Source organism: Balaenoptera acutorostrata, chromosome 2 (assembly GCF_949987535.1).
Source record: "Balaenoptera acutorostrata chromosome 2, mBalAcu1.1, whole genome shotgun sequence".
Lineage (NCBI taxonomy): Eukaryota > Metazoa > Chordata > Mammalia > Artiodactyla > Balaenopteridae > Balaenoptera > Balaenoptera acutorostrata.
This window is the reverse complement of record NC_080065.1, coordinates 113,261,066-113,288,976: the sequence shown is the minus strand read 5'-3', so window position 1 is coordinate 113,288,976 and position 27,911 is coordinate 113,261,066. Positions and strand designations below refer to the sequence as shown.

At 43.3% G+C, this 27,911-nt stretch overlaps 1 protein-coding gene across 2 annotated transcripts in view; it reads left to right on the top strand.

Annotated features, from left to right (window-relative positions):
* The window catches only part of MARCHF3 (membrane associated ring-CH-type finger 3), a 152,327-nt gene that overhangs the window by 91,141 nt on the left and 33,275 nt on the right, over positions 1-27,911 (top strand). Inside the window, exons 1-3 of one of the 2 annotated variants that reach the window (XM_007188502.3) lie at positions 14,021-14,110; positions 20,104-20,347; positions 23,215-23,419. In XM_007188502.3, the coding sequence (XP_007188564.1) occupies positions 20,160-20,347; positions 23,215-23,419 (393 nt within the window). In that variant the 5' untranslated portion in view covers positions 14,021-14,110; positions 20,104-20,159. Of the gene's footprint in view, positions 1-14,020; positions 14,111-20,103; positions 20,348-23,214; positions 23,420-27,911 lie in introns of those variants that run through there. The other variant, XM_007188501.2, reaches the window with a different exon arrangement.

The following is a 27,911-nucleotide window of genomic DNA, read 5'->3' as shown; positions in this document are numbered from 1 at the left end:
GAGCTGGTGGCAAGAGCCAGTATTCAAAGCCATGTGCCTGATTCCTAAGCTCATGCTTTTTTCTGATCCTCCACTGTGCCTCTCAAAGTACTGTGTTTCTTCCCATATTAGTATCAGTATTGTGATAAATGTGATCAACATCTGTTGGCTTGAGCAGAAATATCGCAAACAACAGTTTACCCTAGAGACATCTGAAGTTGCTGTGGCCCTAGCACAGTATTGAAGGTAGCAGTGTTTGCTGTGTGCCAAGCTCTATGCTAGGCACTTTATATACATTATCCCATTGAATCCTCAAATGTGAGATGGGCACCATTTTATCCCACCATTTGAGAAGACAAAACTGATAGATGGAAAATCTGGAACTCAAACCAAAGGTGTCCAGTTCCAAGGCTCACGTGCTGAATCACTGCAGAAAATAACCTTCCCCAACTTTGTTTTTAAAAAAAAATTGGGGGACCTTCAAGACAGCAGAGGAGTGAGACGTGGAGATCACCCTCCTTCCCACAAATACATCAAAAATACATCTACATGTGGTACAACTCTTACAGAACACCTACTGAATGCTGGCGGAAGACCTCAGACTTCCCAAAAGGCAAGAAACTCCCCACGTACCTGGGTAGGGCAAAAGAAAACAGAAAAAACAGAGACAAAAGAATAGGGACAGGACCTGCACCTCTGGGAGGGAGCTGTGAAAGAGGAAAAGTTTCCAGACACTAGGAAGCCCCTTCATTGTTGGAAACAGTGGGTGGGTGGGGGGGGGAAGCTTCAGAGCCATGGAGGAGAGCGCAGCAACAGAGGTGCAGAGGGCAAAGTGGAGAGATTCCTGCACAGAGGATCACTGCTGACCAGCACTCACCAGCCTGAGAGGATTATCTGCTCACCCCCCGGGGCAGGTGGGGGCTGGGAGCTGAGGTTCAGGCTTTGGAGGTCAGATCCCAGGGAGAGGACTGGGGTCGACTGCGTGAACACAGCCTGAAGGGGGCTAGTGCGCCACAGCTAGCCAGGAGGGAGTCTGGGAAAAAGTCTGGAACTGCCTAAGAGGCAAGAGACCAATGTTTCGGGGTGCGCAAGGAGAGTGGATTCAGAGCACCACCTACACGAGCTCCAGAGACAGGTGCGAGCCGCGGCTATCAGCATGGACACCAGAGACAGGCATAAAACGCTAAGGCTGCTGCTATAGCCACCAAGAAGCCTGTGTGCAAGCACAGCTCACTATCCACACTTCCCCTCCTGGGAGCTTGTGCAGCCCACCACTGCCAGGGTCCCATGATCCTCGGACAACTTCCCCAGGAGAACACACAGTGCGCCTCAAGCTGTTGCAACGTCACGCTGGCCTCTGCCACCGCAGGTTCGCTGTGCATTCCGTACCCCTCCCTCCTCCCAGCTTGAGTGAACCAGAGCCCTCTAATCAGCTGCTACTTTAACCCTATCCTGTCTGAGCAGGGAACTGACACCCTCAGGCAACATACACGCAGAGGCAGGGCCAAGTCCAAAGCTGAACCCCAGGAGCTGTGCAAACAAAGAAGAGAAAGGGAAATCTCTCCACGCAGCCTCAGGAGCAGTGGATTAAATCTCCACAATCACCTTGATGTACCCTGCATCTGTGGAATACCTGAACAGACAACGAATCATCCCAAAATAGAGGCCGTGGACTTTGGGAGCAACTGTAGACTTGGGGTTTGCTTTCTGCATCTAATTTGTTTCTGGTTTTATGTTTATTTTAGTTTAGTATTTAGACCTTATTATCATTGGTAGATTTGTTTATTGATTTGGTTGCTCTCTTTTTTTTTTTAATATATATATGTTTTCCTTTTTCTCTTTTTGTAAGTGTGTATGTGTATGCTTCTTTGTGTGATTTTGTTTGTATAGCTCTGCTTTTACCATTTGTCCTAGGGTTCTGCCTATCCATTTTTGGTTTTGTTTTTGTTTTTTTGTACAGTTTTTAGTGCTTGCTATCATTGGTGGATTTGTCTTCTGGTTTGGTTGTTCTTTCTTTCCTTTTTTTTATTACATTTTTATTTTTAATAATTTTTTAATAACTTTATTTTATTTTACTTTATTTTTTTTCTGTCTTTCTTTTTTTTTCACCCTTTTCTTCTGAGCTGAGTGGCTGACAGGGTCTTGGTGCTCTGGCTGGGTCTCAGGCCTGTGCCTCTGAGGTGGGAGAGCCAAGTTCAGGACATTGGTCCACCAGAGCCCTCCCAGCCCCACGTAATATCAAATGGCGAAAGCTCTCACAGAGATCTCCATCTCAACCCTAAGACCCAACTACACTCAAAAACCAGCAAGCTACAGTGCTGGACATCCTATGCCAAACAACTAGCAAGACAGGAACACAGCCCCACCCATTAGCAGAGAGGCTGCCTAAAATCATAATAAGTTCACAGACACCCCAAAACACACCACTGGACGCGGTCCTGCCCACAAGAAAGACAAGATCCAGTCTCATCCACCAGAACACAGGCACCAGTCCCCTCCACCAGGAAGCCTACACAACCCACTGAACCAACCTTAGCTACTGGGGGGCAGACCCTAAAACAACTGGAACAACAAACCTGCAGCCTGCGAGAAGGCGACCCCAAACACAGTAAATTCAGCAAAATGAGAAGACAGAGAAATACACAGCAGATGAAGGAGCAAGGTAAAAACCCACCAGACCAAACAAATGAAGAGGAAATACGCAGCCTACCTGAAAAAGAATTCAGGGTAATGATAGTAAAGATGATCCAAAATCTTGGAAATACAATGGAGAAAATGAAAGAAATGTGTAACAAGGACCTAGAAGAATTAAAGCGCAAACAAACAATGATGAACAACACAATAAATGTATTTTAAAATTCTCTAGAAGGGATCAATAGCAGAATAACTGAGGCAGAAGAATGGATAAGTGACCTGGAAGATAAAATAGTGGAAATAACTACCACAGAGCAGAATAAAGAAAAAAGAATGAAAAGAATTGAGGACAGTCTCAGAGACCTCTGGGACAATATTAAACTCACCAACATTCAAATTATAGGGGTCCCAGAAAAAGAAGAGAAAAAAAGGGACTGAGAAAATATTTGAAGAGATTATAGTTGAAAACTTCCCTAATATGGGAAAGAAAATAGTCAATCAAGTCCAGGAAGCACAGAGAATCCCATACAGGATAAATCCAAGGAGAAACACGCCAAGACACATATTAATCAAACTATCAAAAATTACATACAAAGGAAAAATATTAAAAGCAGCGAGGGAAAAGCAACAAATAACATACAAGGGAATCCCCATAAGGTTAACAGCTGATCTTTCAGCAGAAACTCTGCAACCCAGAAGGGAGTGGAAGGACATATTTAAAGTGATGAAAGGGGAAAACCTACAACCAAGATTACTCTACCCAGCAAGGATCTCATTCAGATTCGACAGAGAAATGAAAACCTTTACAGACAAGCAAAAGCTAAGAGAATTCAGCACCACCAAACCAGCTTAACAACAAATGCCAAAGGAACTTCTCTAGGTAGGAAACACAGGGAAGGAAAAAACCTACAATAACAAACCCAAAACAAGAAAATGGCAATAGGAACATACATATCGATAACTACCTTAAATGTAAATGGATTCAATGCTCCAACCAAAAGACATAGACTAGCTAAATGGATACAAAAACAAGACCCGTATATATGCTGTCTACAAGAGACCCACTTCAGACCTGGGACACATACAGACTGAAAGTGAGGGGATAGAAAAAGATATTCCATGCAAATGGATATCAAAAGAAAGCTGGTATAGCAATTCTCATATCAGACAAAATAGACTTTAAAACAAAGACTATTACAAGAGACAAAGAAGAACACTACATAATGATCAAGGGATCAATCCAAGAAGATGTAACAATTGTAAATATTTATGCACCCAACATAGGAAAACCTCAATACAAAAGGCAAATGCTAACAACCATGAAAGGGGAAACTGACAGTAACACAATAATAGTAGGGGACTTTAACACCCCACTTTTACCAATGGACAGATCATCCAAAATGAAAATAAATAAGGAAACACAAGCTTTAAATGATACATTAAACAAGATGGACTTAACTGATATTTGTAGGACATGCCATCCAAAAACAACAGAAAACACTTTCTTCTCAAGTGCTCATGGAACGTTCTCCAGGATACATCATATCTTGGGTCACAAATCAAGCCTTGTTAAATTTAAGAAAATTGAAATCGTATCAAGTATCTTTTCTGACCACAATGCTATGAGACTAGATATCAATTACAGGAAAAAATCTGTAAAAAATACAAACACATGGAGGCTAAACAATACACTCCTAAATAACCAAGATACACTGAAGAAATCAAACAAGAAATCAAAAAATACCCAGAAACAAATGACAATGAAAACACGACCGCCCAAACCCTATGGGATGCAGCAAAAGCAGTTCTAAGAGGGAAGTTTATAGCAATACAATCCTACCTCAAGAAACAACAAACATCTCAAATAAACAACTTAACCTTACACCTAAAGCAATTAGAGAAAGAAGAACAAAAAAAAAAACCCCAAAGTTAGCAGAAGGAAAGAAATCATAAAGATCAGAAATAAATGAAAAAGAAATGAAGGACACAATAGCAAAGATCAATAAAACTAAAAGCTGGTTCTTTGAGAAGATAAACAAAATTGATAAACCATTAGCCAAACTCATCAAGAAAAAAAGGGAGGAGACTCAAATCAATAGAATTAGAAATGGAAAAGGAGAAGTAACAAATGACACTGCAGAAATACAAAGGATCATGATAGATTACTACAAGCAACTCTATGCCAAAAAAATGGACAACCTGGAAGAAATGGACAAATTCTTAGAAATGCACAACCTTCTGAGACTGAACCAGGAAGAAATAAAAAATATAAACAGACCAATCACAAGCACTGAAATTGAGACTGTGATTAAAAATCTTCCAACAAACAAAAGCCCAGGACCAGATGGCTTCACAGGCGAATTCTATCAGACATTTAGAGAAGAGCTAACAACTATCCTTCTCAAACTCTTCCAAAATATAGCAGAGGGAGGAACACTCCCAAACTCATTCTACGAGGCCAGCATCACCCTGATACCAAAACCAGACAAAGATGTCACAAAAAAAGAAAACTACAGGCCAATATCACTGATGAACATAGATGCAAAAATGCTCAACAAAATACTAGCAAACAGAATCCAACAGCACATTAAAGGGTTTACGTGCCATGACCAAGTGGGGTTTATCCCAGGAATGCAAGGATTCTTCAATATACGCACATCAGTCAATGTGATACACCATATTAACAAATTGAAGGAGAAAAACCATACGATCATCTCAATAGATGCAGAAAAAGCTTTTGACAACATTCAACATCCACTTATGATAAAAACCCTTCAGAAAGTGGGCATAGAGGGAACCTACCTCAACATAATAAAGGCCATATATGAGAAACCCACAGCCAGCATCGTTCTCAATGGTGAAAAACTGAAACCATTTCCACTAAGATCAGGAACAAGACAAGGTTGCCCACTCTCACCACTATTATTCAACATACTTCTGGAAGTTTTACCCACAGCAATCAGAGAAGAAAAAGAAATAAAAGGAATCCAAATCAGAAAAGAAGGAAAACTGTCACTGTTTGCAGATGACATGATACTATACATACAGAAGAATCCTAAAGATGCTACCAGAAAACTACTAGAGCTAATCAATGAATTTGGTAAAGTAGCAGGACACAAAATTAATGCACAGAAATCTCTTGCATTCCTATACACTAATGATGAAAAATCTGAAAGAGAAATTAAAGAAACACTCCCATTTACCATTGCAACAAAAAGAATAAAATACCTAGGAATAAACCTACCTAAGGAGACAAAAGACCTGCATGCAGAAAACTATAAGACACTGATGAAAGAAATTAAAGATGATACAAACAGATGGAGAGATATACCATGCTCTTGGATTGGAAGAATCAACACTGTGAAAACGACTATACTACCCAAAGCAATCTACAAATTCAACGCAATCCCTATCAAACTACCCCTGGCATTTTTCACAGAACTAGAACAAAAATTTCATAATTTGTATGGAAACACAAAAGACCCCGAATAGCCAAGCCAATCTTGAGAAAGGAAAATGGAGCTGGAGGAATCAGGCTCCCTGACTTCAGACTATATTACAAAGCTACAGTAATCAAGACAGTATGGTACTGGCACAAAATCAGAAATATAGATCAATGGAACAGGATAGAAAGCCCAGAGATAAACCCACACACATATGGTCACCTTATCTTTGATAAAAGAGGCAAGAATGTACCATGGAGAAAAGACAGACTCTTCAATAAATGGTGCTGGGATAACTCGACAGCTACATGTAAAAGAATGAAATTAGAACACTTCCTAACACCATACACAAAAAACAAACTCAAAATGGATTAAAGACCTAAATGTAAGGCCAGACACTATAAAACTCTTAGAGGAAAACATAGGCAGAACACTCTATGACATAAATCACAGCAAGATCCTTTTTGACGCACCTCCTAGAGAAATGGGAATAAAAACAAAAATAAACAAATGGGACCTAATGAAATTTAAAAGCTTTTGCAAAGCAAAGGAAACCATAAACAAGACAAAGACAACCCTCAGAATGGGAGAAAATATCTGCAAACAAAGCAACTGACAAAGGATTAATCTCCAAAATTTACAAGCAGCTCATGCAGCTCAATATCAAAAAAACAAACAACCCAATCCAAAAATGGGCAGAGACCTAAATAGACATTTCTCCAAAGGTGATATACAGATTGCCAACAAACACGTGAAGGGATGCTCAACATCACTAATCATTAAAGAAATGCAAATGAAAACTACAATGAGGTATCACCTCACACCGGTCAGAATGGCCATCATCAAAAAATCTACAAACAATAAATGCTGGAGACGGTGTGGAGAAAAGGGAACCCATTTGCACTGTTGGTGGGAATATAAACTGATACAGCCACTATGGCGAATAGTATGGAGGTTCCTTAAAAAACTAAGAATAGAACTACCATATGACCCAGCCATCTGACTACTGGGCATATACCCTGAGAAAACCATAATTCAAAAAGAGTCATGTACCACAATGTGCATTGCAGCACTATTTACAATAGCCAGGACATGGAAGCAACCTAAGTGTCCATCAACAGATGAATGGCTAAAGAAGGTGTGGCAGATATATACAATGGAATATTACTGAGCCATAAAAAGAAACGAAATTGAGTTATTTGTGGTGAGGTGGATGGACCTAGAGACTGTCATACAGAGTGAAGTAAGTCAGAAAGAGAAAAACAAATGCTAACACATATATATGGAATCTAAAAAACAAATGGTTCTGAAGAACCTAGGGGCAGGACAGGAATAAAGACGCAGACGTAGGGAATGGACTTAAGGACACAGGGAGGGGGAAGTGTAAGCTGGGACGAAATGAGAGAGTAACATTGACATATATACACTACCAAATGTAAAATAAAGCTAGTGGGAAGCAGCTGCATAGCACAGGGAGATCAGCTCAGTGCTTTGTGTCCCCCTGGAGGGGTGGGATAGGGAGGCGATATGGGGATATATGTATACATATAGCTGATTCACTTTGTTACACAGCAGAAACTAACACACCATTGTAAAGCAATTATACTCCAGTAAAGATGTTTAAAAAATATTTTTTTAATTTAAAAAGAAAATTGTAACACTTTTTGCCGGTGAGGCTGGTGATTTCTGGCTTCTGTCCTATTCAAGTTGACTACTGCCACTGAACACGATGGCACCTATTTTCCTCCCACTGTACACATATTAGAACTTTACAGTAGGGATTATACTTGAGTAGTCTCTAGACTCCATGGCTCAGTACAGAATGGTGAGATTTTATGGTGAACTGTCAGCATAAACATGGCATTCTATTATAATCATTAATTGAATAAATTAAAGTTTTATTCGATTGAAAAAAAAGATGGCATTATACGGGGCATGCGTGTGTGTGTGTGTGTGTGTCTGTGTGTGTCTGTGTGTGCATGTGTAGGATATGCTTTTACTTGCATTAGCCAAGAAGTCAGAGCCTGAACGTATGACTGGAGATTCAAATATCTGAGTAACAGTATTACTTTCTGACAGAGAACTATTTACTAGAAGATTCTCAGTAGGAATTGAATTGCTTTTATTAGTTTATTTAAAGTGTGCATTTCCCTTTTTACCTCTGTTTCCAAAGGGAGTATTTAAGCTATTTCAGAATGTGTGAACATCCTCCATTTACAGAGCCATGGAAGATGTTTTCTGCCAGTTCCCTGGTTCAGCAGCTCTCCGTGAGTTCCAGTGAAGCCAGAAAAAAACTGCTGCCATCCTGCTCATCCTCTTTGGCGAGCATTTCCTAACCCATCCCCCTGCTGCGCAGAGCAGCGGATCCCTACACTGGTGTCTACAGGGCCATTTAGGAATCTCCTCTGATCCCATCCCTCTGTTATTCCTCTTCTCACTGCTTTGCTATTCTATACTCAGTTTCCAACTTGATAAAAATGCAGATGGGCACATGAGCCTCTAGGTTTACCAAAATACACATTTTTTCATGAGTGCTTCCCTCTTGGAGTGTGTGGACAAAGCCAGCATATTATCTTCCCATTATCACTCTGTTTTAATGTCTAACTGACAGATGCCTGTCAGTAAAACAAGGCAATAATGGGCAGAAAATATCTCTGCTGTTAGAGAGCAAAGAAGAAAGACCCTGGATTCCTGTCATCTCAGAGACACTTGTCAGCCGTTATTAAGGAAGACTTATAAATGCCTCTGTGGCGAATACCTCTGAATGGCCTAAATGTTTTCACCCTTATTAGTGAGAAGGTGAAAAAGGAGCTGTTTCTTATACATGTGCAAGTTTCACCCACATGCAGTTTCTTTCTTCCCCTAGTGGAAGCTTGCCCATCGTGTTAATGTGCCACCATTGCAGCCTGGAGCTGGGTGTGGCCATGCCAGATGGCACCTGCAGCCTTCATTGGACAGGAATGGTTTCCTGATGGGTCACAGACGAAGCCCAAAAATCTAATACAGACTTGATGACCTTAGCTAGTCAGTCTGAAGTGGTGTAGTTCCGCTGACTGGCTTCTACACTGGTGGCACCTTCAGATATATTCAGTGAATGATAAAGACAGTGGAAATCCACAGGAGCAAGTGACACCAAGTCAACTGTGCTGCAGTAAGCTGAAAAGGGTAGATTTTAAGATTGTTCTTGTTTTCCTAAGGGATCAGTAAATGCAGAAGACCTCTGTCTTCAGAGAGTGTTCAGCCTAGAGAAAGACTCTATGAACCCTAAAGGCAAGAGTCATATACCAAAGTAGGCAAGGGAAACAGTGCCTGGCCTTCCAGTGAGAAGAGAGATACACAATGGCAGGGACTTGGGCTCAGACATATTTTGTGTCCTTTTTCATTACAAATCCAGTTCTCTGTACTCAAGCAGAAGGGTTAGTTATTGGGTGGTGATTTGATTTTTTTTTTAATTTCAATAAAGACAGATGGACCTTTAAGAATAACATAGAAAGCAACAAAAACAACTCAGTTACTATAGGATGTACCTAAAGCACCAATTCCTTACTCTGAAAATTGGCAGTCAAAGGAAAGAATTAAGCAGTTATTATGCCTTCTCTGTGCAAATTGTATTTCAGAATGACCAGATTGCAAGTGTTGATGAAGGAAAATTCTTTTTCACGTGAGAACTCTAGCCACTAAATGTGGAAGGGAAGTTAGAATTGGAAAAGCATAATTTTGTAGCCCCCAAATGAAATCATTGATTCAAGCACCTGTCATCAATGGATGCAATCATTAGACCGTTAGGTATGTTATGGGGAACTCCACAATGGGGAAATCAGGCTGCCCTCACCTGAACCCACTAAAAGCGGTTCATTGTTATCTTAGGAGCCTGCCCGCTATGATGCAATACGTAAGTACACAGCATGAGCTATTGTTGCAGAAGAGTTGAACTTGAACCAATCAGTAAGGTTCCAGAAAATACAGGGGATAGAAGAACAAGTTAAATGATACTACAAGAAAAATTAAGAACGTAGCTATTGGGATGGGGCTTTAGAGGAGCCCTGTGTGAGTTTCTTTAGCAAGACAATGGCAAGGGGGAAAAGGGAGGTGGCTGTGTGCAGGTGAGAGGGACTTAGATGTATCCAAATGTTACACCTTGTCTGGATCATTTAAACAAAGCAACCATAAAAGATTTTTCAAGACAGTTGGAGAAATTTGAATACAGTTTGGGTAACAGATGATACCAAGGAATTATTAAGTTTGTTAGGTATGATAATGGTTTTGTGGTTCTATAAGAAATGTTCATATTTTTAGAAATTCATGCTGAAGTATGTAGGGGTAAAATGACAATTTCTGAGACTTGCGTAAAAATCTTAATAGGGTGGAAGGAAGGAAGGAAGCAAGGGTGAAACAAGTGTAGCAAAATCTTAATTGTTAGATTGGGATGATGAAGAATATGTGGGGTTACTGTAGTTTTCTCCCTATTTGTTGGAAATTTTTCTTGATAAAAATTTTTTTTAAAAAGAGTAACAGCTCTCTCAGGAGGTGGTGGGGAATCCACTGGAGATGTGATTAGAAAAAGGTCATTATCTGATGATCAAAAATTGTATGTTTTTTTCTTTTTTTTGAAGATATCCTTTATTTAAAAAAAAAAAACTAGTTTTCTAAGATTTTGGGGGTAGTCACTGGAAACCAATTTCATTGCTTCATGTCAAGCAATTGGAGGAGAATTTGGGAGACAAATAGTCTCCAGTGTGAAAGTGAATGCTGATCTTAGCTGGAATAACTTGCTTTCTTCAGCATCTGCAGCGGCTGGTCTCCAGGGACTTATCTGGCTACATGTGTTTTTCACATTTATTAGTGAAATTGGAGATTCAAGAGTAAAACACAGTCCTTGGGAACATTGTGTTAATTTGTGACAGACTAGAGATTTTTTAGCCCATAAAGCAAATGAATGAGCTCCGTAGGGGTATAACTGTTATTTTCACCCTCGAAGGCAGTAAAGACCCACTGTATTTATTAAGTAATTCGAGAATAGAAAATGAATAGTGCTATGAAAATAGAAAAATAGACTCTCACTATTGCTATTAATAGTGTAATTTTTTTGTCTGTTCTGAAGGAAAACTACCATCAGATGAAAATTGTAAAGTAAAGGTAGACCTCTGGTTTAATATTTGGTTGTTTGGTCTTGGATAATAAGTTAATTCAGTGTCCATGTAAGGTGGTTTTTGTTTCTGTCAAACAAGCGGGATCACGTTAAGGAACCTCACTCATTATTTTTTCAAGGACGAATATACAAAGAAATGAACAGACCAGATATTTGATTTAGGACCTTCCTCCTGAGTGGCTGAGTGGCCTAAGGGAAGACAGCCCTCCACGTAAGCTGATGCCCTGGAGCATTTCTAGCAGACTTTAAACACTCGGCTCCCCTGGAGGCTTGGGGAGAGAGTGGGCTGCTTCTCACACTAAAAAATGTCCAGATGAAGCTGACACTCCAATGGGTGTGGGCTGTGTAAGATGCGGGACCAATGCAACCACCAATGTCAAGATGCAGGGCAAGATGGGACAGACGGCCAGAGGAGCAAGTGCGGGAGGGGGCATGTGCTCTACTTAGAAAACAGAAGGCCTGAGAGGCCCCTTTGAAGGGGTTTGGAAGTGCTTTGCACTGAGGTAAATAGGAAGTATCAATACGAATGAGGCCCCATTTGCCACCAATTTCACGGTCCACAAGAATCCAGAGTATACAACTGTCAAGAAATTAAGTGATAAAGTGATCTCAGATAACTTGGTCCTTGGCTAAGTATTAGTTTTTTCTTGTGCTTGTTTATATCTTGATGGTTTAAAAGATTGGACACATTTTAGGGAACCAATAAAAAGAAACTATGGTTTTTGTGTGTATGTGTGAGTGTGTGTGTAGTGGAGGGAAAGGGGAGCAGTGTCCAAGAGCTGAGAAGAGTAATTCCAGGGAGCATTTCTGTGTTTTTTACCTATGTTCATACAAGACTGTCAAAACAGAGCTGTCAGCAGTTCTGTCCCCATAAGACATTCGCTTGGGAAGATGGTAGGGTGGTAAGGATGACTACAGAGGGGTGGGCTAGGCAAGGGGATTAGAGGTAGGGTCTGGAAGGGACCTCTCTTCCCCACCCTGGTCCTCGGCTGATATGAGCTGACCCTGCTGCACTGCAGTCTTAAGCACTGCCGGTTACCGAGTGACCACTACAGGCCAGGCACATACCTACCCCAGGTCCAGCGTGTCAGGGAGGAGACTGAGGCTGAGTGCCAAGTAAATCCTGAGTAGCAGTTCAAAGTCAGGACTCCTTGATCCAAAACTAGGTCTCTGTCCCCTCCCCCACAAAGGCTCCCAGAGGTTCCCCTGAATCCAAAGCCAAGTACGTACAAAGTCAACACAGAAACACCCGGAGACTCTGACCACGTGGGAAAGAACAAGTGGCGTTTGGGGGACTTTCAGTAATACGAAGCATATGATAGGGAGCCCACCCATAATGCCAAAGACAGAGCTAAAAAGCAAAATCCAAAGAGTTTTGGTCTTTGCTCTGCACTCGCCTTACTATTCCTTGGCGAGCTGAGTAACTTCGGATATCCTCGTGTGTAAATGGAGGTCTACCAGCCAAACGTCTCCTGGGGCTCCAGCAAACACTGCAGGGAGACCTGGGCCCCCGAGCCTGGCAGAATGCAGAGCTTGGACCCTACCCCGTGAGAAAACAAGACTGCAACCTCCCCATGGTCTTGGTGAAATGCAGCTGGGGAAAGCCCCAAGGAACCCTGGGGCTTAAAATAAGCCACAGCTGGCTTTATTCCAGGCTCTGGGAGGCTGTTGTCAAGATGGAGCACATCTGTGTAGCTAGTACGGAGTTGTTTGTGTGGAGGAGGGTGAGATACGACTTGGAATGAACCCCAAATCAACTTCCTTTAATGGCGGGCATTCACTTGGAGGCTGGTGGAAGATGTGTATGAACCTATCCACAAATCCAGAACTTGTAGTCCTTAGAGCGTATTCAGCCCTCACTTGGAGCCAAAATATTTTCCTTCCGTATCATCATCCTGGGCAGTGTGCCGTACCCTCCATACCTTCCTTATGCTGAACAGGTAGCCGTTTGGCACTGGGCACGCTGAATATCGTTTGAAGCATACACTTTTCTCATCTCTGAGTGACATCCCGTGAATATCTAATTCTGCTTTGCCTGCTCCCCTCTATTTTTTAAACTTGACGTTTCAATTTTTCTTATGTGCCCTGATTGTTCCCGAGCCCCTGGAACTCAACCGGGCAGCTCTGTTTCCCCAGGGCTCCCCTAGCTCAGCAGGGCTCCTTGTGCAGGACCAGTTGTTATTTACAAGTGTGATTCAGCTGTCGCTGTCTCTGAACACACAGGGTTGTTGTGGGATTTTAATTGCCATTTTCCTCTATATAATTAAAATGAAGTGAAAAAAATGGGATAGCCTCCAAAATCTGAATTAATTTCATGAGTACTTCTTGAGGGGAAAAAATATGTATAAATATGATAATTGTTACTTGATTTGCCTTCAGCAGAACTAGAGAATTTTACCTGGCTGAAAATAAAATATAGTAATCTTAAATGGAAGAAAAATTAGCCTGATACTTCTTGTGGCTGAGAATCAGAATTAATAACGTAGATGGGAAATGATAAATAACTCTGGATATAAGTTTCAAAAAGAACATTGGGAACAAGCTGTAACTCTCTCTGGATCCAACTTGCCTTATGCTGGTCTGGGTTTTTTTCTTCCCATGGTTCATCGTTGGTGTTTACACGTTTCTCAATAAAATGCCATAACCCCCAAATCAAAAATTCCTTCATGCTCGGAAGCAGGCATTTCACCTGCTTACTCTGCTCTGTAAGTGTGACAGTGAGCACGTAGCAGGGAAGAATGAAACGACAAAAAGAGAAGTCGTTTTTTTGTTTGTTTGTTTTTTTAGTTCACTGGGCTCCCAGTGTTTCACTCTGCAGACTCATCAAGCACCTGATGGACATGTTTATAAAGACTTGGATGGTCACTTTATTTGGAATGACAAACTCTCCGCTCTACATAATGAGGTCAGTGAAGCATCCAGAAAAGAAATGTATAATTTGGTAGCTTGGGTCTGTAGGCACAGCCCTGCTGCGGCTATTTAAGTTTAATGAAGCAGCTACTTTGCCGCTAACAAACTCTTAGTGAATAGCCTCCTTGGTGCGTTTTTGAAAACTTAAATGTTGCTGGTAATCATGTCCCAGCAATCTCCTTGGAGAGCCTTTGTGCCATGTTCTCAGAAGAAATATGCTGCTTTTACATGTTAATGGTTTTGAAATTAGTCATGTGCTCCATTTCCATTGGAAAGGAAGGTCAGTGTGTGATTTCCTGCCTGCCTTCGTTTTTTCTGAACATTCAGGATACTCTTAAGTCAGTTCATCAGCCATGCAGTGCACTGTCTGTTTATAACATGCCTGAAAAGCCAGGGAAATATTCTATCAAAGAATGATCCTATTCTCAGAGACTGTTCTTAGAATTCAAAGTCTAAAAATCCAACTCAGAGGGGAAAGTTCCTGGACAGGCCATTATTGCTATTTTTTCCCCTTTCAATCACTGACCGACTTGTATCATCCATTCCTTGGCCTCATTAGAGGAGGCCTTGCTCCCTGAGTATGCAGCTCCTCAAAGGAGACTAAAGGACATTTTTGAGATCCTTTTTGAGGCAGATTTGCTCATGTAAAACTAAGGTCAGTTTTCTGAATCCTGGAACAGCATTAATGATGCACAGCTCTGTGGGAGCAGAAAGCCATCTAGCCATTCCATATTTCTGCACTTTCATTCCCTCAAATTTAGGGCATTGGGTGGTATCCCCCGAATTGGCAAGGGCATGATTGCTAGGGGGAAGGTGCCACGTCCTCATGGCTTTGCAGCCCTGGAGAGGGTCTGGGGAACACTCCATACTGTTTGGTGGCCTGTGCTTTCCCTTGGGATATGTAAAGCAGGACTTGAAATGGTTAGACCCTGCACCACCAGAAACTTCCTAGGAATACCTAGTAAGTTCTCAAAAAATGCTTGTTTGAATGGATAAAATAATGAACGAATCCTTTGATTTGCTTTGTTGGCCAACTCTGGCTTTGGAGGTCATACAGGACCCTTCCAGGACATATTGAGCACCTGAGGAGCCTACTTTTTAAAATCTCTGGAATTAGCATTAGGGTTGAACTTGGAGGTCCAGTCTGGCTCTAGACTGCCCCGCGGAGCTTGGGCCTGCTCAGACCACTGCCCAGGCAGCCCCCACGGCCAGGTTAGCGCCAGGGCACACATACCCTTATGCTCTTGTTTTCACCTTTAAATCCTGTGGGTAATTTTTATACCCAAATAGAGATGCCAATGCACCAGGTACCTCCCCAAAATAGCCTTCTTATCCTACATCTGAGAGATTAAAGTTGACTTGGCACTGAAAATACAGTTCTGATAGAAGCAGGCTTAAAAAGGCAACTGGGTGTGGCTTGTGTTTTCTTTTCCAGTGTATTTAGATTAGCTAAGATAATGGTAGCTGCTGGAACAAATAGACACGAATATCAAACATAATAGCAGTTTTTCATCGGGTATCTATACTAAACATTTTCATGGAAAAGTGCAACCTGTGTTGGGGGATATGAAGGTGACAGGTCTCGGGCGAGTGAGGAGACACAGGGTGTGAGGAAGACTCCCTTTGTGCTCCCCGCGGGGAGAGATGGAGTGGCACAATGTCTGGGCTCAAGTGTGATCCAGAGGGAGCAGTGGGTACAAACTGACCAGCCATGGAGGAGAGCAGTTATAGAAGACGGAAACGAGATGCAACCCAGGCCAGAAAAAGAGCAGGAAAGGTTAATATAGTAATAAAATGCGCATGTGCACGGCTCATTCCAACTTCCAGAGCACGTTCACATGTCTCATCTTATTTGAGGCCTCACAAACAACCAGATGTGGTGGCTCAGGAAGTATCAATACCCTAATTTCAAATGCAAGTAATCTCAGCAAAGTCTGAGAGACGGAATGGTTTACGCTGGTGTGTGGTGAGCCAGGGCGCAAGCTTGGGTGTCCTGCCTCTAAGAACAGAGCCTTTCCCATAACTCTGTGGTCCTTATGGAGGTTTGGGGGTCGTGAGGCAAGAGGGCTGCACAGGTGAGCAGGGCTCTCTTCCCTGCCCTTCCCCCTCATCCTCTGGACGCATCCTCATGATGCCAGCCATGTTCCCATGGAAATCACTTACTGACAGCAGAAACGCAGCCACGATTAGCTGCAGCCTGGTTGGGTCCTTGCTTTTATGAAACTGTACTCTGTCCTTTAAAGGGGTCAGAGTTTCACAGACAGGCCGTTTTATCTTCACAATTGTCTAATCAGGCTTTCATTCTGTAGCCACTCCTTCCTTTTCTATTTGTCTCCCTCTCGTCCACCTATTCCCAGTCCTTCCACTGAGTGCAGCTGAATTTGGCCAGTGCCAAATCATGCTTTATTCTCAGCCTGAGGAATTATATAAGGTGTCAAGCCTGGCCAACAAAGAACTCCTCCCATCAGTGTAATTTGAGGTTTCAAGTTTATATGGACACCCCTCCCTCCCAGCAATGTGTTTTTTGTCCTGAGAAATCCCAGAGAGCAGAACTCTTGGGTGGACTTCCTAGGAGCGGTATTGATAAGAAAGCGGTCAAATGGCACTTGAAATTTCGCAGAAAGATCAGTGGAAGACCAGTGCTAGGCTACAAACCCACAGCTCAGCTCTTTCTAGCATCCACGGCAACAGCCTGCTGTTTTCCCAGGTGGCTCTGAAAGAGACAGGGAAATGCAGTGGGCCATTTGTCACTGCCTGAGGTGCAACATATGCATGCCAATTGGTGCCCGCAGCCTGCAAGGCCCACTCCTGCCCCACACCTTGATCTCAGCCCCTGGGCTTCTTTTTTTTTTTTTTTTTTTTTTTTTTTCCCCCAGTCATACCACGCAGCATGTGGGATCTTAGTTCCCTGACCAGGGATCGAACCTGTGCCCCCTGCATTGTAAGCACAGAGTCTTAACCACTGGATCGCCAGGGAAGTCCCCCTGGGCTTCTTTTGACTGAGGTTGGGGAGGTGTGCTTCCTTCTCTCCTCCTCCACCTGATTTGATTCCCTCTCTGGGGCTGGAACCAACTCAGTGCTTCCCACCAGGATCGAGGTGCCCATCCTCTGTGTAGTCCCTCCCACCCCACTTTCAATTCAAGACATGGTCTTTGAGGAGTGTGCGGACTCACCCTGGCGTGCAGGACTTAGTATCCCAGGGTTATTCTGGTGTGTGCTGGTCAGTGGATGTGCTGGCGTGTTCTTCAGTGAAGTGCTGGACTCGAGTATCATTTCAATCCTAAGTTGGGTTCAGGGTTCTGCAGAGACGGCACGAGGGAAAGAGCCAGGGCTTGCTTGCAGAAGAAGGCAAGGTAGAGCAGCCTTTTATTTCTTTATGCCCAACTCAGTGCCTGGCAATCTCTGTGAATGGAATAAACTGATCAGATGGTGGGTAATATCCCTTTCACCTTTGAGAAGACAAGTGAAATGAAGAATATCATCCAGAAGTGAAACTACACTTTTAAGGAAACTCTACTTCCAGAACTGTTTTAAGGGCATTTTATTGCAGATTTAGGTCAGACATTTAGAACTACTTCCTTTGGTGAGGACTTAATCTAGTCTAGTTATAAGTGAATGAACTTGGGAACCTTGTGTGTGAGTGGCATTCCCCTCACTAAGGGCAGCCTCACCGTTGACCAGCCTGGCCTCCTTTTCTCACTCTGCATCCCTTCTCTGCCTCCTTCCAGCTCCGTAGAGCGGAGGGAGGGAATGCTTGGCCCTCTGAGCTGGAGTTAATGCAAAACCCGAAAATAAACTCTCAGACTGCACCCAGACATAATGATTCCGTGCGGCAAGAAGGTCACTATGTCTGCTTTTCCTGCCAACACACCCCTGGCTCTTAATCTGTGGCTGCCTTGTGAAGCAAGAGAGCTGTGCCAGGAAGTTACACTCTGTGACTGTGAGGCATTATGAGAATTTAAAATCATGTCAATGGGGATTTATAAGGGCAGGCCAGGGGAGAGGGGTTAGACATAGTTTTCGAAGCCGACCTTTGAACATCCTTTTTGTTCTGTGGCCCCAGCTACAAATCAACTCCACCCTGCCAACCCTGCCAAAAATTAAAAAGTTGACTGTGGTTATTCAAGTGGTGGGGTTTTGAGTGACTTTCATTTTCTTTGTGCTGTTCTGTACTTTCTGTAACGTATATTCTGTTTTTGCAATGTGGAAAAAAAAAGAAGCAACAAATCCTATTTAACAAGGAAAAGTATACTAGCTAATCATCTCACTGTGTTTCTTGAATGCTTGGTACCTGGGGGTTGAGAAGCCCACCGGAGTCGTGACAATGACATGGAAGGGGCAGCCCTGCCTCTGCCCCACATCAGGCCTAAGACCAGGGCTGGTGTCCATAGCCCTCGCCCCATTGCCAGGTTCCAAAGGGCTCCTGGAAGAGGCCAGACCGCAGACCCTGAGAGGGCTAGAGGCAGCCTAGGAGAACAGGAAAGGGAGTCAGCCAGACACCTCGGCAGGAAGGAGGGGATTCCGTTCCCATCCAATGGTCAGGCCTGTGGGATGTGTGCTTGTCAGCAGGGACAGTGTCAGCTCAAGTTCATCTGGAAACACTGCATTCTTCTCCTGAGAATGTCCAGTTGATGCACATTGTTCTGGAAGTTGGGCAGATCCTATTTTCCAAACCTGTAAGAGTCGAGTAAAATGTAACAAATATGTGGGAGAAAATAACCCTTTGAGGAATTCCAAACATGCTCTTAGGGTTGGGAAGCAAATTTATTTAGACTTGGGGCCTTGACCACCCAGACTGGTTATTGACGGGAACTCAGTCTATCCATCAAGCCTGCCACTGTCCACTGAGTCCAGGCTGTCCCAGGCTCAGGAGCTCGAGGTGAGCAGACTGGGCAGAGATGGTCCCTACGGACCGTGAAACTGTGTCCTCTCACCTTTAGACATAAAGAATTCCTCCTGCAAGTTTCTCTTAAGTCCTCTATTTCTTACACATCACATGCAGCTCTATTATTGGATGCAGTGGGGTTCCTTACTCCACTGGATCTGAATGCTTTGAACTTGAGGTCAAGTTCAGGCCCGAAGCACACAGATTGGGAACAGAATTTCTTGTACTCTATATGGTAGACTATGTGTCAGTGAGGTAAGGCCCTTAATTAAGAATGGATTATTCTTAATAGGTGGTAGAGATCTCATTCATCAGTTTCTTGCATTTGCCTATGTGTTCCCCTATGATAAGGCAGTGTCCCTGGATTTTAAGTGGTACACAAAAAACCAAAAACTTAGTACTAATGTATTTATTGTAATGTCCTTTACAAATATATATAACAAGCTCATCAAACTTATCATTTCATGAATAAATTTAAGACAAGGCTAACATAGGTTAACTTTTTAAAGGAAAGTAATTTTCAAGACACATTGAGCAGATAATTGTGTTACGGAACACAGATATGGGAAAAGTCAGAAAGGTGGTGCATTTTTTTATATATATATTTATTTATTTTGGCTGCGCCGGGTCTTAGTTGCAGCATGTGGGATCTAGTTCCCCAACCAGGTATCCAAACCCAGGCCCTCTGCGTTGGAAGCGTGGAGTCTTAACCACTGGACCACCAGGGAAGTCCCCCCAAACGGTTTTAATAATGGTTCTAGTAACTTTGAGAGAGTGTTAACAAAGACTTACTGCTTCTCTGGCCCAGAGTGGGGGAAATGCTTATCTTCTCTTCAGATCTGGCTGCAGGGCCATCGTGCCCTCCCCTCTCTGATCCTCGATGTTTACGGACACCGACACGCTCGCCGTCCTGTTCATAACCATGTCCACTGTTTCTTGTGGGCTGAGTGTGCGCACACGTTTTAAATGGTAGCAAGATAATGTGCCGCGTCTAGGCCACCCCTGTTATTTCTATTAAATAATGACATGATGATGGTGGCCTGTAATTGTCCATTTTCTATTAACCACCCTGACCAAGTAAACTGTTTTCTGATCTCTCTTAGATGGAAATCCTGTATGAATGTGGAAGCCATTAGCAGAGTAATTGCCATCCGTTACCATGACAACCAGCCGCTGCAGTCACCTGCCCGAAGTGCTGCCAGACTGCACCAGTTCAACTGCACCCGTGGTGAAGACCGTGGAGGACTGTGGCAGCCTAGTGAATGGGCAGCCGCAGTATGTCATGCAAGTTTCAGCCAAGGACGGGCAGCTGCTGTCAACAGTAGTGCGGACCCTTGCCACCCAGAGGTAGTACCACAGTTAAAATCAATGAATCGGTAATCAATCCGGAGGGCTGTCAGATGGGAAACGCTAAAGGGAATGTAATTAGTGCTCAGGTCTTTGTGTCAGGTGAGAGGAGGTACTGGGCGGAAAAAAAAAAAAACAAACAAGAAAACTACACATGTTCTGTCATTGCCATTTCTATAGCAATGGGGCAAAAAGATAAAACTCACATTGTGGACTTTTCCGCTTAAAGTCACACTTGCAGAGAGCCAGGCAGGGGAGGATCCCACGAGGCACAGGGTAACTTGCTTAACATTTGTTACGTTGACCTTACTACAGTAATTACACTCTCGTCTCCAGGTGCTAACAAAGGTAGCCCTTTGTTAGAATAGAATGAAGGAGGCACCTGGTTTCAGATGCCTGAGCCAAAGTGATTGGATATGTGGGCAAAACTTTTGAAGTGACATTCTGATGTGCACGCTAACCAGCATGCCGTGATGGGGGCTGTCCACAGCTACTTCCTGGGGGAGTCTCCTCTTGCACATACCCACGTGGGGGCCTCTTCGGCTGCTTCCTCCTTCGCTCTCCCTGCGTCCCAGCCACGATCCTTCATACACACTCTGCCCCGTGAAGTACTATTGTCTCCCCCACGTGATAAACCGGAGCCAGAAAGAAGACTCTGAGCAGCCCAGAGATGGCTTATCCAGGCCGGCACTTTGTCCCTGGAGGTCTCCTCTGGTGCTCTTGCTGCCCACTGGCAGGTTGAGAGCCACAGGCTGCCTGGCCACTAGGTCCTCCTTGGCTTCTCCATTAGTTTCAGAACGGGTAAGTGAGACTGTGACTTACGACTGTAAAATACTGGACTTGCCCGTTGGTTTCAGTGCTGACACTTCTGGCCCTGAGACTTTGGGTCAGTCACTCAGACCTCGACTGCTTACCTTGGTCTGAGCAATTCAGCCAACCCCTCCGGTGCAGATACAGGCCCACCTACGTGCCCCTGCAGCAGGACTCCTAGTGACACCACAACATTCTCTGTCCCCCCGCTCCTAGCCCCGGACGTGGCGGCCACCAGACATGGACTCACACACCGCCACGTGTTGTAAACATTATCCATGTGCCATCTACTTTCAATTTGTGCGGCTATTGCAAAGGGAAGAAATAGGAAAAAAAAAAAAAGGTCAATATATATTTTTCCACCTCTGGGAAAACTTGTAACAATCAGTTGGGTAGAACTCAGTATATGATGAGGCAGTGAGCATCATTGCTCAGCTGTGAACTGAGACAGATAGTTATCTGTCTGCATATGCCCCCATCACCCTTGAGCCATCAATCACCTCATTTGATCAGGAAGAACAGTCTGCAGAGCTGAAACGACTGAGACCTGTGAGCCAATGTGCGTGTACGTGTGTGTTCTCCTACCACGTAGAAATGTAAACCAGAGCTTTTACAGTTTTACACACATTTGGCTCAGTGTGAATGACGGAGACCAGTAATAATGAGAGAAAAAAGTCAACTCTTTAAACTTTCTTTTCCCACCCCTGAGCATGAGGGGGTCTTTTGTTAAGTGGGAAGGAGATCCTTTCCTCTTTTAATCCCCTTTTAACCTTCACTCATTCCCAGGATCATCCCCAGAAAGGCCTTTCCACAAAGATGGAGTCAAAGAGAGTGGTGGGCATAAGCCTGGAACACTGTCATCTTTGGGGGACAGGAAGAGGCGGGAGAGGGTGGGTAAAGGGTATGGTCCTTGGGTTGGCGCATACAATGATGACATTTTAAAATCTAATACCCAATAAGGACCTCTAGCAATATAAGAAGACATTAATCAGAGAGGGATAGTCCTCCAGTATCCATTGAGAAGTGAGGCCATCTTGGTTTGAGCCTTCCATTGGCCTCTGACTTATGTGATGAGGGCCATGTTTTTTGATTTTCCCCGACCTGAGTTTTTCTACAAGTGAAAATAGTTACCATTAACTAGGCACTTACCACATGCCGGTCCCTCTTCTAAGCTTGTAATCTGGACTATCTTTTCTCATCCTCACAGTCGCCATATGAGGAAGGCACCATGCTTTGTGCCCATTTTACAGATGAGGAAACTAAAGTCCAGAGAGGTGATGTAACTCACCCAAAGTTAGCCAGCTCGTGAGCAGCAGAGCTGGGGTTCGAGCCCAGGCAGCTGTACTCCAGAGCCTGCCTCACAAACCACTACCCTGTGTGTCCTCACAGAATGTGCAGGGGTGGTGTTTCCAAGTTAAAGGCCAAGCTCTGGACTGAGGCCACCTTGGTAGCACGTACCTTTACTCGCTTTCAGCTTACTGTCCTCAGCGTCCCAAAGTGCATCCTAGGAAAGCTCCAAGGACCAAGCTGCCACAGCGTCGTGCTCCGGCTCAGACTGCAGTTCTGTGTGGCAGCTTCAGGGTTGGCCACCAGTCCGTTTCCCTCCTCTCACTCGCCCATCCCACTGAGAGAAGAAAGGAAAGGAACCTCTGGGTATTCAAAAGTGTCCCAGCCTGGTTCAAAAGATGCAGTTTGTCTAGAAACTACAATTGGTGTCGTTTCAAAACAACTTCTTAATAGCTAGGGATGATTTTTATTTTTTGATTGGTAGTTTGCCTGAACTACATCGATGTCTAAGGTAAAATTAACACGTTGCTCCTTTTCACTCACTTATGGCCCTGGGCCCACCTGCTCTGGTATTGGTCACCCCCTATTTCTTTGTATTGACAGAAGTAGATGCCCACTACCGAGTGCCAGTGTAGATCTCGGGTTGTAAACCAGGTGTCTGTTCTGAGCAGCTGCCTTGGGGGAGGGTCCGAAGGACACAGAGCCAGAGGACCACGGCATGGCGGTGGTTTCCAGCCCGTGACCAGCAGGTGCCCCTTCCTCTCTTGCAGCCCCTTCAATGACCGGCCAATGTGCAGGATCTGCCACGAGGGCAGCAGCCAAGAGGACTTGCTCTCTCCATGTGAATGTACAGGGACCCTGGGGACAATTCATCGGAGCTGCCTGGAGCACTGGCTGTCATCCTCAAACACCAGCTACTGTGAACTCTGCCACTTCAGGTTTGCAGTCGAGCGCAAACCCAGGCCGTTAGTGGAGGTCAGTAATTGGGACACGTCTTGAAAACTTAACTCTAATGAGCAAATGATGTCTGCTTTTATGCCCAGATCACAAACCCTGTGCAGCTTCACTGAAGCACAGTAATAGCTCTGTGTGTATGCGTGTGTGTGAGAGAGAGAGAGAGACAGACAGACAGAGCCAGCACTCAGGAGCCAACAGTAGAAAGGTGACCTCCACGAGGTGGAGACGAGAGAGTGGGAGAAATCAGTGTGAGGAGAAGGGACGTTTAGAGACTTGATCTCCATTTCCCATTCCTGTGACGTGGAGCAAGCAGATCAAACACACTGTTCTCTTTGCACACCATCTCTCACCTTGAAGCAACAGATAAATGGGCATTTGGATTGCCTAGTCTGAGAAGTCTTTGTGAAAAAAAATAGCTGCATTGTATAATGCATATAGACCTAGACTTCTGGGTTTGAATAGTTCTACGACCTTAGGTAAGTGACTTCACCTATTGGAATTACTATGAGGGTTAAATGAGTTAATATTTATTATACACTTATAATACCAGGTACATAGTCAAGTGTTTGAATAAGAAAAGTCTCAGTCTCTCCTAGGAAATTACATGCAAGCTTTTTTCAGCTAATAACCTGAATCTCTTTTCCTAAAGAGATTCTTAGGATTGGAATCTCTTTTCTTAAAAGTGATGCTGTCAACTCGGCCATTAAAATGTCAGGACATTCCTTTTCCTATTTTAGGGGCCATATGATGCTTCTTTAGACCCAGGGTCTGGTCTTGTATTAACTGGGGGAATTGGAAAAAATGATTAGATTATTTTTGCCTTCTCTCCTACCCCCAACTTCTAGTCAATCTAAACTTGGATATTGGCAACAATAAATATTCTAATACATTATGAAGCACAGCTAGTTGAAAGGGACCAACACATTGTGCCTATAATCCAGTCAGGCTGATAACCTCCTCCTTATTTCAGCAGCTGACCCAGTGGAACTTTGACATTACACTAGAGCTAGAGCTCAAGAAGCCCTTCTTGGAGGCTATTTAAAATGGTGTATTAGCGCCCTGGCACTAAGACTCTAGGGAGCTCTGCTTAAACATGCTTTTGGTTTTGACCTTGAAAATTTAATCAGGACCTGTAACTGGGGCCTGTTTTAACTATGACTTGCTTGCCAAATGGCACAAAATTTATTTGACTTGCCCCAATAAACACTATGCTTCTTTTTAAGATTCTGGATCAAGTGGCCTCTTAATTTAGGCATCTTGCTGCTTGACATAGACTTCCAGAAATTCGTTTTTGTAGAGTGCTGTGAGGGATTTGGCCCAATGCCGCATTCATTGGGATTTGCATTTCAGAACTTCTCTGCAGAAGGGGAAATATAATTAAATAATAAACAAAGGAGGTGAAGATTTCCAAGCCCAATGGCAAACGTTAAAAAGAAGCCTATTTCTCCTTTCTAGAAACTTTTTGGAACCTTCCCAAGTTGATATTGCAGCTTCTTCCAGGGAAGCCGACTTCCCAGAGTAAGGAAACCCTGCTTTGAATGGGCTGCATCCAGTGGTCTTTTTTTTACCGGTCTCTCCCCAGTAAAGAAGACTTTTGCTTGGTAAAAACCCCAGTGTGTGTATGCATAATACAATAGATAACAAAGGAGGGGGTGCATGTGCGTGCGTGTCAGATAACACACACGTGTGAACCCTTTCAGTCTCAGAGAGGGACACGTACCCCAACACAGAGGTTTCTTCAGAGCTGCTGATGTCAGGCTATGGACGGACTCCAGCATCTTAGGCAACTGTCATTAAACAAGGAAACGAGGCAAATGACCTTGAGAATGTGTGAGGTGCTCTGCAAGATTTAGGGCCTCACCTACAAAAACTTCACCCAAACGGTCACTGGTGGTGAAATTTTCATTGCACAAATGGAATGTGACATTTTTCAGAGTTAATGATGATTGAACAAGTTGAAAGTGAAAGGCAGACCTTCTCAAGCCGGGGAGGCTGGCCATTTGATCATCCCATGGCGAAATGAACTTGCTGTTTGACCACAAGCAATAAAAAGAAATTGTCTTTGGTTTCTCAGCTGGAGGACAAATGAGGACCAGGTGCAGGCAGATTTTTAAACAAATGACATTACTAATTGACTTTTATCCTCTTACCAAAGGGTGGGTTTATTCACAGTGAGCATTGCTTCTCAATATGTTTACCTCTAGATGAACATGAGTCTTTTTAGTAAATCAGCAAAACCTGCCTATTTGGGTTAAGCATTAGGAGTACTGTTACTTTATTTCTCATTTTCACTCTTTTAATTGCTTTAATCATTACTTTATTTACCAGTTGGATCTGCCTTCTCATTAAAGCAAGAAAATTCCGTAACATTTCATTTCAAAATCAATGGGATAATAACAACTCCATTGCTAGAGGAAGTGGTTGAAAAAGTCATTTATAAATTTTATTTGTCAGCATCCAGACGTTACATCAGTCAGAATTGTTGTAACACCTCAGACTCCCATTCTTTAGTAAACTCTCAGTCCTTCATTCACCGTAAGCCTTCGTCTTCCTCAGTATTCCTGTTGGGAAGACACTTCCCCTTCCATCCTTTCCTACGCTCTCTGCAGCCAGCAGTTGGATGTTCATTTTTAACATATCAGGAACCCAGAGGCATCTTCTACACAGGCTGCTACATAAAGTCTTTCCTCCCTTTCCCTGCAAAAGGGTGAGTTTCTACTCAAAATGGCCAAATCAACAGGCTGGTTACTATTAGCATCTCCAAATAGGGCATCACCTCTCCACTTACCACTGACCATCTGGGTGGCGTGGCAGTTTCTCTGAGCTGCAGTGTGGAAGGTGAGCTACAGGCTCTCTGTGATCTCTTTGGCCTCTATAAGGCTCAAATTCTTGGGCAAAAAAATACATTCTACACTTAAAATGAGTACATTGTATGGTAAGTAAATTATACTTCAGTAAGTTGCTTCTGTGTGTCTACTTACCTACCTACCTACATGGCGGAACTAAATCTTTTAGTCTTTTAAGTTCATTGCCAGTTTTATACCCTAAATATTTTCTTGGTGCTAAGTAAGCAAGTATAACAAGAGTTAGTTTCAACCCAAGAGAGCTACATTGCGATCATCTGGTTTATTCAATTGTGGATGAATTTCCTCTACTGTCCAGCTAAGGTAAATCTCCTAAGATCTGTGCCTACTTGGACAAAGCTTGAAAGGAAAGCATTCGAACCGTCCATAGCAAAAAGGAGGAGCAGATATAACCCACATACATTTCATACCTACACAGCCAGCACTTCTCTCATGAAAGCTACATATTTTTGTTGATGATGGAAAATGTACCCAGTGGCGATTTGTCAGATGAATTAGCTCCAAAATATTGACCTGGTATTGGCAGTAAATAGACATCAACTGACCATAAAAGGATTCACGGAATGACCAGCCTGGGTAGTTTTATGGTCTCCTCCCTGCTCATTTTCAGTTTTCCTCATTTCTCTGTGTAAGTTGAACTCTAATACCATTCTTTTATAAGGGTGAAATACAGCAAACCAATAAAAATATCACAGTTTGTTCCCAGAAATGTGTGCCTTGACTTCAGCCTGTTGCCATGATTGCATATCTGATTGAGCAGTTTGCCAAGGAAGCCCAGGTTGCTATGTGCAAGTAGCATGCTTGCAACATCAGCTTCTAGTGATGAGAATATCTGCCAGTGGGCTTTCCTAAGACGTGTATCAGTAACACCCACCCTTGCCCGGGAAACTCATGAAGTAATAGGTCAGCTCAACAACTTCGTGATTAAAGCAAAACAGCCAGGAAATGGTGGAAATCTGCAGGAAAGGCTTCCTAGGATCTGATCTTCCTCCAATCAGGGAGACATGGTGATTTTTCACAGAAGGAGTGATTAGGTTTCCGTATTCCTATTTCCTTTACCCAACCCCAGCTGACTGATAAGAATTGTATGAACAATTTAAAAGCTCTTCCCTGTGAGTCAGAGGTTGAGCTAAATTGAAACAGACTGTTTTCACACATATCAGTTACTCAGAATAATGGGATATAAAGGGAGCTGAGGATTAAGGATTTTTTTTTCAAACTTTTTATTTATAATTTTTTTTTAAGTCACTGGAGGAAAATGGTTTTAAAGTGTGCCCTGGATTCACTGTCATCGCCGGCTATACAACAGGGAGCAGAGTTGAACTGCTGTGAAGAAATGCCTTTGTACCTTGGCGCTTCACTATTTAATAGATTTGAGACTTCACTGAAACCCTCCTACTGTGTTTCTTTCAGACTTAGGTGAGGACGTTGCTCACTTCGTTGTAGTGGGTTTGGTTTGGTTTTGATTTCCTTTTAATATTTATTTATTTTATTTTATTTTTGGCTGTGTCAGGTCTTAGTCGCAGCATGCGGGATCTTCATTGTGGCGTGTGGGATCTTTCCTTGCGGCACACGGGCTTCTCTCTAGCTGTAGCGCACGGTTTTCTCTCTAGTTGTGACATGTGGGTTTTCTCTTTCGTTGTGGC